We start from the raw sequence: 13,764 nt of genomic DNA on the forward strand, positions 1-13,764 counted from the left end.
AAATATTAAGTGACTCTAGCAAGAATGATTACACAAAGAAATTGTAATTTGGTTAGTTTTAAAGATCAATTAAGTATTTTACAAAAATGATTATGAATGCTATGTGCTTATTCAGTAACTGAATAGTAAATTTTAAAATCTGACTTGCAAATACTTTCAAGAACATTTGCAAGTGTAAGCAACAACCTAAAACAGTCTCATGTTCTTTATCTTTAAAAGACTAAGAGGATAGGAAACTTGAATTTTATATCCTACTCCCTGTTTTTAATCAGTGAAGTATAGGGCACCTGGGTGGCTCCGTGGGTTGAGCATCTGATATTGGCTTAGGTCATGATCTCACAGTTAGTGAATCTGAGCCCCCCATATCAGGCTTGCTGCTGTCAGCACACTTCGGATCCTCTTCCCCTTCTCTCTCTGCCCCGGCCCTGCTCACGCTCTCTCTCTCCCAAAATATATAAATATAAAAAAAATTTAGGGAAAAAAAAATCAGTGAAATATAGTTCTTAAAAATACAGTTTGACTATGTTTCATTTTGTATGTAAATGTTAAATGAGAATAAAAAAGGAAACTCAAAATTGATTTTGTCATGACATAAAAAGCAAATAACATGCCTCAAGTTTTTCCTAAAAAGATTACTATAATCTGGAAAATGTTTTTTAAAAAGTACACTACTTATATTCTATTAAATAATATTTAGGAAAATAAACAATCTGGTATATACAAACACCATGGTCTGTAAAATGAAGGTCCAATATAGGCTTTCCATTATGTACAATGAGTACTTAACCCTCATAACTCTTAATTCACAAAAACTTGGCTGATGTAAAAAAATTTGTCTCCAAAGGGTTTTGTAAAAACCCAACATTCCAACACACAATCTCTCAGCTGCCACTATTTATCTGTTATTTTCCTACTTATCAGCAGCTCTCCATTCCAGATGCCTATGATTAAAGAAAAATATCACCTCCTATATTGCTAGCATATGTTCCTAATATAGCCTAATCTAGTTCTAATATAAAATGATTTAAAATAAATCAAATTTGTGAATACAGGAGAAAAAACTAACCATTCTTAATATGGCATAAAATTTCTAAAATTCTAAATTTCTAAAATTCTAAAAATTTCTAAAATTAAAGACAATATTCTAGTCAGAAAATATTATAGGACAAAAAAATGTTACATAATACTGCCATATTAAATTCAGAATGGCTCTTATTTCAAGGAGAAGATATTATTTATAACATCACTTAAAACATCTTTGGCACTTAGCAAAATGGAGTTAAATATGTGTAACTACAATGAGAATCCATGGTGGGACACCTGGGTGGCTCAGCTGGTTGAGCGTCCAACTCTTGTTATCAGCTGGGGTCACAATCCCAGGATCATGGGATTGAGCCTTGCCAGGCTTCGTGCTGAGCATGGAGACTGCTTGAGATTCTTTCTCTCTCTCTCTCTGCCCCTATCCCCCACTCACTCATGCACTTTCTCTCTAAAATTAAAAAAAAGAATCCAAGGTACTGCTAGCTACTATAGTTACTGCAGAGAATACCTTGTTCTCTAGGAGCTAATACTGTAATAGCCAAAACAAAAAGATGAGTGAAGCAAAAGTTTACAGATGAAACCTGAGCAAATAATCTGTTGTAGAATAGTAAACATTCCTCATTTAAGGACTGAAATTAAACAAAACATTATTTCTAAGACAAAATGAAAATATGCTTATAAACACCTATTCTAATAGTTTAATATGTACACTGTTTTAAGAGATGCCATATCTCATTTAGTTTTAGCACTTCTGTTAGGTAGGTACAGGAAGATGATATCCCATTTTGCTGATTGGGAATTTAAAGCACAAAGAAGTTAACAGGCTTGTCTTAAAATCATAAAACTAGTTAAAGAGAATGTTGACTTAACATCCTAGTCATCCTAATAGCCAATTTTAAGTGGACAAAGGACTTAAAACAGGACTTCTTATATCTCCAAAGAAGATATACAAACAGCCAGCAACCTCATGAAAAGATACTCAACATCACTCATCATTAAGGAAATACAAATCAAATCTTCAATATACCATTTCAACTCTAGGATGGCTATTATTAAATAAAATATTTTAGAAAAGAAGTGTTTGTGAGGATGTGGAAAAATTGGAATCCTCCTAGTGGGAATGTAAAATGGTGTAGCTGCTATGAAAAAGTATGGCAGTTCCTTTAAAAAGAAAAAAAAAAAATCAAACACAGAATTACTATATGATCCAACAATTCCACTTCTAGGTATATTCCTAAAAGAACTAAAAGCAGGGACTTGAACAGATATTCGCACACCAATATTCATAGCAGCATTATTCACAACACACAAAAAGTGGAAAAAACCAATCATCCACTATCAGATGAATGGATAAACAACATGTGGAATAAAAATACAATGGAATATTCAGGCTTAAAAAGAAATGAAATTGTGGTGCATAGTACAAGGATCAGAACCTGAGGACATTAAGCTAAGTGAAATAAGGCAGACACAAAAGGACAAATACTATATAATTCCACTTATATAACATAACTAAAACAGCCAAATTTATAGCGACACAAAGTAGAACAGTGGTTACCAGCGGCTAGGAGGAGGGGACTACATAAGGAGGAGTTATTAAAGGGCAGATTTTCAATTTGGGATGATGAAAAGGTTCTGTAGATAGTGGTGATGGTTGCACAACAACACGAATATACTTGATGCCACTGAACTGTACACTGAAAAATGGTTAAAATGGTAAATTTGTTGTGTCTATTTTACCACAATAATAAAAAAACAAACCAGTTCCCCCAATTCCTATATTTTTATTCCATTAATCCAATAATTTCCAAACCTGTCTTTTATTACAATCAACCTGCATAGCTTTTAAAAATTTCAAAGCCCAGGCCATACTCCCAGGTTAAAACATGGACACATCACTATTGTTTTAATCTTTCAAGGTTATTCCACATCAAGTTTGGCTACTGCATTAATCTATATTTCTGTAGCTCTCATGGTACCATTTTTAATTTCTTAAATTTATAACTTCAACATTAGGTATTCTGAACATATCTCCATGAACAAGAGAGCTTTATTAAAATCTAAAAGATAACATTTCATCTGTGAATTTTGAATATACTTCTGCTCACTTATTAAACACATTACTTACACTACAGTGTAAGGAATACTTAGAAAGCAATGATATTCTGGTTTACATCTTCAGATGCTCTGCAAGTACTCTTTATATGCTTATATTTCTCCAATATAAAAAATTTGTCAGGGGGCGCCTGGGTGGTTCAGTTGGTTAAGTGTCCAACTGTTAATTTCAGCTCAGGACATGATCTCACAGTATGTCAGTTCAAGCCCTGCATCTGGCTCTGTGCTGACAGTGAGGAGCCTGCTTGGTATTCTCCTTCTCTCCCTCTCTCTGCCCCACCCCTGTTCACAGTCTGTCTCTCAAAATAAATAAATAAATAAACTTAGAGAGAGAAAAGAAATTTGTAAGTATTCTTTTACTACTTCCTATCACTTTAAAAAGATGTAGATACAGAAGAAACAGTGGTCTACAGGGTCCACAATCTGTCCTATCTCTCATACCCTATAATCTAGCTCCAATACCAGCAAGATGTATGACCCTGGATAAGGGACTTAACCTCTCTGTGCTTCAGGTTTAGCAACTGTAAAACTGAAGTAATAACAGAGTTGTTTTAAGAATTGAGTTAATACACATTAAGTCCTTATTCTGAACACAGCCTGGACAGTTCTGCTTGAGCAAAGGTTTCTCACTACCCTCCTCCCCTTCAGAGAGAAAAAACAAACAAACAAAAAAACCTTCCCTATTATCATTCATATCTAAAGCCAATGGTTCAAAAGGACAGATTATAGGAGTCTATGGTAAAAACCATGTAAGAAATGATAGTAAGAAAAGCTCAAATGAGAGGAAAAAAGGAAGAAGTCTTCCTTAGCACTTAATTTTTCTCATAAATGTTTCTGGAAAGCATGAGAATGTAGAAAACTGACCATGTAAATCCTAATGACTGAAGCATTAGAGAAATTTCATGGGTCATAAGTACTATTATATCATCACTTAAGATTTCAGAAAATAGGACACATAATAATCTTGAAGAGACATTAATGACAGACCAACACAGGCTGCAGAGAGGGAAAAAAAAAAAAGACAGCAACTATGTCCAACTGGGCAAATAGTAGGTACTTTGAGATAGGTGAAGGTTTCCCCTATCTTTGAGAGTCTCAAAATTTAACATACAATTCCAAGAGGGTTCAGAAAACCAGATAAAAAATATCTTTTACCAATAAACACTATACCAAGCTCAGCTGGACTTAAAGTCCTGGAACTATATTGCTAATGCAACAGCTAATATATACACGTGACTACTGAGCACTTAAAATGTGCCCAGTCCAAACTGAGATGTACTCTAATTACTGAATACACATTAAACTTCAAAAACTTATTTAAGAAAAGTAAAATATCTCAATATTCTTTGCATAATTAATTACATGCTAAAATGATATTCTGGATCTACTGAGTTAAATATATTAAAATTGATTTCACCTGGTTTTTTGTTTTACCTTTTTCAATGTATCTACTAGAAGATTTAAAATTACATTTGTAACTCACAAAATTTCCATTGGACACTATTACCTTAGAATGCAGGAAGAAAGAAAAGGAATCCTTAGAAAAAATAATAGTGATAGCTCTTATCTTACCTAGAAGTTCAAGTTTTCAGAGGTATTGAGGAATCCAACCAAAGGACATCCTAAAGCTATATAAAATGGCTGCTAATGTATCTCCAAATGAAATTTAAATCTTGTGTTTATATTTATTAAAATATTAAAGTCACTGTGTAGAAACCACAGGTGTAGTAAAGATAAACAGTTTTATGGGTGAAATTTAAAGTATATTCCTTCATGTATCGCCTTAATAACAAAATCTTGACCAACTAATTCAGGAAAGCTCCTGAAGTATTATTTTAATTATAACTGTAAAGGCTCTGGTATAAACAACACCATCCAAAAGAACTTTCTGTTATGATGGAAATACTCTATTATCTACATCACCCAATACAATAGCCACCAGTCACAGGAGCACTTGAAATATGGTTAGTGAAATTGAGAAACTGAATTCCAACTTTATTTCAATTAACTGAAATTTAAATAGCCACCAGTGGCTAGTGGCCACTATCTTGAATAGCACGGTTCTAAAATTTCTTTAAAAGAAAAAAAATAGGGATATTTCCTTATTTTGCCCTAATATTCTAGTTACAATTAACTCTGTACAAATACTCAGGGATGTACTCCTCTCCATCCTGTGAACTTTGCCTGCTTCACGCCATAAGACGAAAATCTCTGTGAACCAGGCTCTCTTTGCTAATACTTAACCGTAACGGCTTAGAACATACAGAACAGACATTTGATCCCATCTCCTTTATGTTCTATCCAGAAAAGATTTATTTTACTTATATATACATGTAACTATACACATACATATATCTTATATATGTGTATATACATATTTCCTATACTGCCTTTAAAATTGAAGTTAAAGGTATCTTACACAGCAAAAATCTCAAAGCAGATTTACCAAATATATTTTTGCATAGAAATTAATTATACGGCTACATTTGTGGTTGAGGGAACATAGTAAAATTAAGGTATATATTCAGTGTTCCCTATTAACTTCTCTCCTATACGATCTCAACTGCCATTTAGCAGATTCCTATGTAAATACATACTGTAAGATACTGGACTAGCAGTCTTTTTGTTAAGTTTATTTTGAGTGAGAGAGAGAGCGAGAGAGAGAGAGAGAGAGCGCATGTGCAAGTGGAGGAAGAGCAGACAGAGAATCCCAAGCAGGCTCCACACACTCAGCATGAATCCCAAGGCAGGGCTCAAACTTATAGGGCTTGAACTCATGAATCGTGAGATCATGACCTGAGCAGAAATCAAGAGTCAGACACAACCGACTAAGCCACTCAGGTGCTCCTGGACTAGCAGTCTTAAAAAAAAATCCGTACTAACAACTTTCTACTCTGTGTACATTCCTACAAGCATTTAAAACTCTTACTAGGGGCACCTGTAATGCTAGTAAGTCACTGGTACTTACTACATCCATTTATCTGTGCTTTTACTAGCAAACATAGCGACTGTCATCTGATAGAGCCCCCCACACTGTAGGAAAATACCTAAACTGTTAAGACAAAACACTGATCATTCTTTTAACAATACCTGAAGATGGCAGATTTAAAAGTAATTCTTTTCAATTTTTCTGTGTTAATTATCCTTATAGCTTCTTAAATTTCTGTGGTTAATTACCCATATAGTTGAGGGGTTCTTTACAGCTAACCTAGCTATACCACTAGATTTAATTCCATTTCCTGAGTCCCTGAAGACTGTTACAGTTAATCAGACAATTAGCTATACTGAAGTCCAGATTATTAGATGAGAATCTATATTTAAGGGGCATAAAAGGAGGAAGAATGAAGAAGAGGTCAGTAATAGTATTTTCTCCTTTGTTCAAATCAAACCAGTTTCACAGTAACAATTTCCTTCCTTGACAATTGTGTTAATTCTTTTTAAGAAAGTGTATACAAGTTTAACAAAAAGTGAACTGATCAGTGAACAAAAATAGTATATATTATGCTTAATGGGTTAGCTTCATAATGGGCTAGAAGTGCACTAATTTATAATCTAATCTTTATCTACCTTCCCAATTATCATTCCATTGAATTCACTGGAAAAGTTAGTAGTCCCAAACCATAATTTAAAGCAACTGACAGACTTATATGCTAGGTTTTTCTACTTGCTTTTTCCTTTCCTTTTTTTTTTTTTTAATGTTTATTTATTTTTGGGAGGGACAGAGAGCGCGCACATGTGCACAAGTAGGGGAGGGGCAGAGAGAGAAAGGGAGACACAGAATACAAAGCAGGCAACAGGCTCCAAGCTGGCAGCATGGAGCCTGACACGGGGCTTCAACTCATGAAGCGTGAGATCATGACCTGAGCCAAAGACAGATATTCAACCAACTGAGACACCCAGGTACCCCTCTACTTGCTTTTCTAAAGGGAGGGGAGATGTCAGGTAAGCTCCTATGAAAAAAGATTTGAGGAACAGCATTTATTCTTCCTGGATAAAATCAGTTTTGTACCACAACTATCCTTCAAGAGTAATTCAAAAGAGCATATACTATTTCTGATACCACCCCACTAATAAAACACAATTTGAATTTAGTCCCCCTTCTAAATGGGTCAGCCTCCTGGGGCACCTGGGTGGCTCAGTCAGTTGAGTGTCAGACTTCAGCTCAGGTCATGATCTCATGGTTCATGGGGTCAAGCCCTGCGTCATGCTCACTGCTGTCAGCACAGAGCCCACTTTGGATCCTCTGGTCCCCCACGCTGCCCCTCCGCCACTCATGCTCTCTCTCAAAAATAAATAAACTTAAAAATAAATAAATGGGTCAGCCCACAGAAAAACACTAGTGCTCAATTACAGAATTAAATAACAAGTAGAATCTACTAGATTCATGGAAATCTCCAATATGAAAAGTTGTATCTTCTATTAATAATAGCCCATTAAGAGAACTTCTTGCATGAAGAGAAATAAAGATACTTCCAGTATCTAACATGGCTCATCGAACACATTCATTTACTTCTACTTCTTTGTGAAGCAAAAATAGATAGTAAAAGGCAGGAGAAGCACAAAGAGAATGGTGGAAGTAAAGGCAACAGACAAAACATGATCACAAAATTTGGGGAGCTAGCAAGCAAAAGCAAAAATAGTAACTAACTTAGTAAATAAGGGCTAACGGGAAGATACCAAGGTAAAAAATGAATTAAACCCACAGAATCCTGAATCCCAGAGAGGTACAAAAGTTGAAGACACTGGTAGATCTTTGAAGGTGGATGCATGGTGTAACTAAAAAGAGAAAGAATGAAAGTTCAAATGATAAGTCAGACTCCTAGACTTACTTCTCCATCCTGTAGACAGGATCTTTACATCTTTCCAGATCAGTGGAAAACTTACAAGTTCACTATGAATTGGATGAAACAGAGCGACTCTGCACTTAAAGATACTAGATACAGCTGAAATGATGTATTTAAAAGAGAAATTAAGTGAAAATCTAAATACCATACAAGTATAGTATTTCCCCAATATAAATGTACAACTACAGCCCCCTTTCCCCAGTAGACTCCCTAAACATCGGCAGCCAAGCTTATACTCTCTAGTTAGGATACTAAAGGACTCCTCCGGGAAAGCAATTAGCTTAAAGTAATGGGGGTGGGGAGGGACACGTACAGATAGACAGGCAGCAGGCACCCAATAAAATGAACAGGTCCCCGACAAGTCACCCTACTAAAGCCTGCAATTTCATAGCTACTCACATACAAACAGAATTTCCAATCAGTATTTTAGTGCCCAGAAGTCTCAAGAGTAGAAAAGGAGGTAATTTAGATATTCAGGATCCCAAAATATTACTTCTCATGTACTCCCTTCTTAGGAAACTACTGGTAGATAGGCACTACCAAAATAGTTAAGACAAAAAAAGCAAACATGAGATCTAGGAAATAAGGGAAAGGGAATTCCCATGATGAATGCTGTGAAACGAGCCTATAGAACAACCAGTCCAAATTAGAACTGAAAAATGAAGGGCTCAAACATATATTTTTTTAAAATATTTATCCTAGGAGAGAGAAAGAGAGAGAGAAAGAAAGAACGTGAAGGCACATGGGGGAGGGGGCAGAAAGAGAGGGAGAGTGGCGCCTGGGTGGCTCAGTCGGTTGAGCGTCCGACTTCAGCTCGGGTCATGATCTCACAGTCTGTGAGTTCGAGCCCCGCGTCGGGCTCTGTACTGACAGCTCAGAGCCCGGGGCCTGTTTCAGATTCTGTGTCTCCCTCTCTCTCTGACTCTCCCCCGTTCATGTTCTGTCTCTCTCTGTCTCAAAAATAAATAAACATTAAAAAAAAAAATTAAAAAAAAAAAAAGAAAGAAAGAGAGGGAGAGAGAGAATCCCTAGCAGGCTCCATGCTGTCAGCACAGAGCCCAATGTGGGGCCCAAACCCATGAACTGTGAGATTATAGCCTTAGCTGAAATCTAGAGCTGGATGCTTAACCAACTGAGCCATCCAGGTGCCCCACAAATAAAGATATTAAGTAACAAGAGAAGGGAGCCTGGGTGGCTCAGTTGGTTGAGTGTCCAATTCTTGGATTTTGGCTCACGTCATGATCCCAGGGTCATGGACTGAGCCCTGTGTCAGGCTCCGCACTGTGTGGAATCTGCTTAAAATTCTCTCTCTCTCTCTCTCTCTCTCTCTCTCTCTCTCTCTCTCTTCCTCTCTCCCCCCCGCCCCCCTTCTCCCTGGCTCATGCTCTCTAAAAATAAATCTTAAAAAACAAAACAAACAAACAAAAACACACAGAGGGCCACCTGAGTGGCACAAGTTGTTTAAGTGTCTTGATTTTTGGTTTCGGCTTCAGGTCATGATCTCAGAATCTGGGAGTTTAAGCCCTGTGCCAGGCTCTGCAGTGATGGTGCTTGGGATCCTCTCTTCCTTTTTCTGTCTGTCTCTCCTGAGTGCACTCTCACACACTCTCTATTCTCTCAAAAATAAATTAAAAAGAGAGAGAAAGAAAAAAGAAACTAACAGATTACACAAACTACTTAAAGGAAGGGAGGGAAGATTTGTGCTTCTGGTAAATAGTCTGGGAGTGAATCACCAATCAGTACATAGATCAAAGGTCAGAAAACTAACAGAAAAGAGCTAGAGGATAAACATTTTAGGCTAAATATTTTAGGCTTTGTGGGTCATCTATCTCTATTCGGCTGTGCTGTAGCGTGCAGGCAGGCATAAAATAATCCATAAATGAGTGAACATGGCTATGTTAAAATCAAATTTTACTTATAAAAACAGGTGGCAGGCTATATTTACCCTGTGGAGTAGTAGTTTACCAATCCCTGACATAGATAATTAAGTGAAAAAAGAAATAATCATGAACACAGAGGAAAACAAAAAGATACAGAGTAAATGGAATATAATCCTAATATACTATATGGCTTGGCTATAAATAGTATTTATATAATCATAGTAAATATTTTTTATGAACTCTTATAATCTTATTGGCAAGATAAGAAAGAAACAAAGGGAAAAGAACGCATACAAGTATATCAATGTCCAAGTGGTTGGGATGGAGGAAGAGTATAAAGTAACTAAACCATCAATACAAAGTCAATAGATTAATCCTGAATAACTGAAAACTCAAGAGTAAGCATGTTACTTGCTTTAAAATTTATAATAGGTAAATTAAAAGAAAGTTAAAAGGATTAAAAGGGAATGCGTATAAGGAGCACATCTAGGAGTTGGGGCTCAGGATCACAGCTTTTCATCATTTTAGATCTTAGTAATCTGCTTGACTTCTTAAAACTGTATTATGTATTTGGTGAACATTGCTAATTACCAACCTGTATTTCCCCTTCTTCTAATTGCCTACCTAATGTCTATTCTCTCTTTCTTCTTCTAATCAGAAACCTTATTTTGTTCAGAGTAGCAATGCTTCCACATAAAAATATTTGTTTCTCTCAGGATAGACAGTGATAAGTCAGCTAAAGTCTCTAAGAAGGAACCTATTTTCTAATTCAAGGGTCACCCCGTCTAAATTCTTCCCTTCCTCTTCCTGCCTGAATTCACTGTGAGTGAAATCCAAAGCAACAACACCCACTGGGACCAGGTGGATGAAAGCCAAAGACTAAAGACGACATGGAAGAAAAGTCCAGGAAACCTGAGTCCTTGAAGACATTACTGAACCAATGCACTAGTATTGAACTATATACCCCCCGATTCCTTGCAATTGAGAAAAATCAATTCCTACATAAGGCAAGTGGTTAAGTCTTCTGTCTTTTGCAACTGAATTCATTCCCAACCTGTACAATTAATTTTCTTGTTGATAATAAAGGTTTATGTTCATTTCCAAAGAGGGAAAAAATAAAAGAGCCTTGATTTGTCCAGGTTTATCTACTCATCCATTCTAATAAAACTAAAAAGAGAAGTTTAAAAGAACATTAAAAAAAGATGTGCACATAAGACAGAAAAGATGGCCTCTCAGCAATGATACAACATAACCAAATGTTTACTTCATATCCTCACATCTTTCAGGGAAAACTAAAATATTTCCTTTTCCCTTCTCTCACATTCCATCTTACCACTGTTTTATCTCTCTTGAAGCCTCACTAATTTAACAACTGCTTGGGACCAAATCTTCTAACAGGCTGTGTCTCAAACCATTTAAATCACAGAGAACTGTAGCAACTTAAAGCTTTTAACTGCACAGGAAAAGATGGTATCTTAAAAGTCTTCTGTGCCTCTACCTACTCTACAAATTAGTGTCATAAATTTGCTTAATTCAAAGTTCAAGAAAATTACAAATACTCTAAGACTAAACAGGTCTTATATAGAAAAGCACAAATTTAGGGGCGCCTGGGTGGCGCAGTCGGTTAAGCGTCCGACTTCAGCCAGGTCACGATCTCGCGGTCCGTGAGTTCGAACCCCGCGTCAGGCTCTGGGCTGATGGCTCGGAGCCTGGAGCCTGTTTCCGATTCTGTGTCTCCCTCTCTCTCTGCCCCTCCCCCGTTCATGCTCTGTCTCTCTCTGTCCCAAAAATAAATAAAAAACGTTGAAAAAAAAAAATTTAAAGAAAAGCACAAATTTAAATTACTTTAAAGCAAAATGAGAAGTTTGGGAATGAAAAGAGCTAACTCAATCCAAAACATAACTACAGATCACTACAATTACAGATCACTATCTTTTACAAGTATTAATATTACTTAACAGAGTACTGTGAATATATTTGCACTAGTATAGTACTAAAATAAGCACTGTTCATTGCTTAAGCCTCTGCTTTCATCCTACCTTTTTTCTATCATCCCGAATAAAAATTTAGGCCACTATACTGAAACCACAGCCTATTCTCACTTCAAGAAAATTCTTAAAATGTGTAAAAGAAAGGGTGAAGTGGTTAAAGAAAATCACATACTTACAGCACTTTGCCAAAATTAACCTCATTCATCTGTCTGTAAGATAGCTTGTTTTACTCCACATTTTCTGTAAAGCTATAAAAATTAACAAACCTAAGAAATGTTAAGTAGGAGTTTAAATAAGATAGCTTACCTTTTATTTATAGGTTTTTCATCTTTTTCATAAGGCTTTACAAACCACTTGCCAATGCGTACAAAGTTCCGGTTCATTAAACACCGTTCCAACAGATTGTGAACTGCTTTAAAAAGCAGAGTACGACATTCATAGGAAAGTCCATTCTCCCACACTCCATCTTCCTCTTCTACAAGAGAAATGAAAGAAACAAAAACTATATCTACTCAGAGCCAAGCAAAAAGTGTTACAATTTAAACTCTCAATTCGTAAACCCCACTACCACTTAGTACATTAAACCTACTGCACCTCAGAATATTGAGCTACCATCACTTCAATATATCTCTACACATTAAGATATCAGGTTTCAAAGTTACTCCATATGGAATAAAACGCCTAAGTGCCATATATTCTACTAAAGTACCTGAAAATTATTTTCCCACTGCATAAAAAAGCAATGATGTAATGCAAACATACTGATTTGATTTCTGTATCCATGAAAAGACCATTTGTATAAGCTTGTATTTATTAAAGACACTCTATACCTGAAGTGCCAATTTCTAAGCTGGCTTACTTGTTAGTTACCTTGTCCTAATTCCTCTATTCATTCAGCTTGCCAAAAAAATTAGCTAGTTAATAATTAACCCAAAACATTTTATGTCCATCAGCATTCTAATCCACGACTCAACTATAAAAATAAGTGATGAATAAAAAGGAAGCTTTTGGCACACAGCCTAACAAGCAACGTATTATTAGCCACCTTAGGTCTCATTTCAAACAAACGATTCCCATGATTACTATTCAGTATAGGATCCTCTACTGGGGGAAGAAATTTTAAAATATAAAAACCAAAATTTTAAATAGCACTTATGATATAGTTGTAACTACCCTCACTATTCATTAGTAAGCAGCAATTTTGCCAGCTCACCTATTAACCACTCCAAGTTAACTTATCAAAAAATATTAACATAGTTATTTCGAGAGAAGTCCAGATATAGTTTAACAAAAATGTATTACTCTATCCTTTCATACCTTTAACAAAGCATCAAAAGAATACTGCTACAAACTGTACTTGAGCTCTTTATTTTGTTTCAAATATAATTTAGTATTATTTCATAGCCTATGTCTTTACAAACAATATACATGTGAATCTTTCAATGTAAGTAAAAAAATACATAAAACCTTTCTTAATTCAACACTAAAAATGTCTACACTACACTCATAGAAAAATAATAAACTATGATGCTTTTGAATAAAAGCAGAAGCATGTGTTTAGAGGGACACATGGTTTACATTCATAACCTACACAACAAATGGGAGAATGAACATTAACTAAAAAGCATATAATGACAGTGGACTTTAACTGCACTAGAAATTTGTGCCACTACAAAGTTAATGTTCTTTAAAGTGTTTTTAAAGTGTTTTAAATTAGTCAAGTCTTTTAAGTCAATTAATTATTTTTCCAAAAAGGTAAGCTTTAAAAAAAATCAGGTAAGCTATAGAAAATGACAATACTTGAGAACTGGAATAATTTTAAATCATTAATATTAAGCATTAGTATTAAAGATAAAAGGCTTTCACATTCTATTATATTATAGACAACCATAT

General features: G+C 35.5%; 1 protein-coding gene across 3 annotated transcripts in view; it reads right to left on the bottom strand.

Annotated features, from left to right (window-relative positions):
- Positions 1–13,764, bottom strand: part of MED13 (mediator complex subunit 13) — a 108,765-nt gene that overhangs the window by 84,886 nt on the left and 10,115 nt on the right. For all 3 annotated transcript variants that reach the window (XR_013552026.2, XM_078437376.2, XM_078437377.2), the window contains one exon: positions 12,178–12,346. Coding sequence is in view for 2 of the 3 variants with exons in the window: in XM_078437376.2 (XP_078293502.2) it covers positions 12,178–12,346 (169 nt within the window). In the remaining variant the exon portion in view is untranslated. The remainder of the gene's footprint in view (positions 1–12,177; positions 12,347–13,764) is intronic.

This window comes from Panthera onca, chromosome E1, assembly GCF_046562875.1.
Source record: "Panthera onca isolate mPanOnc1 chromosome E1, mPanOnc1 haplotype 2, whole genome shotgun sequence".
Lineage (NCBI taxonomy): Eukaryota > Metazoa > Chordata > Mammalia > Carnivora > Felidae > Panthera > Panthera onca.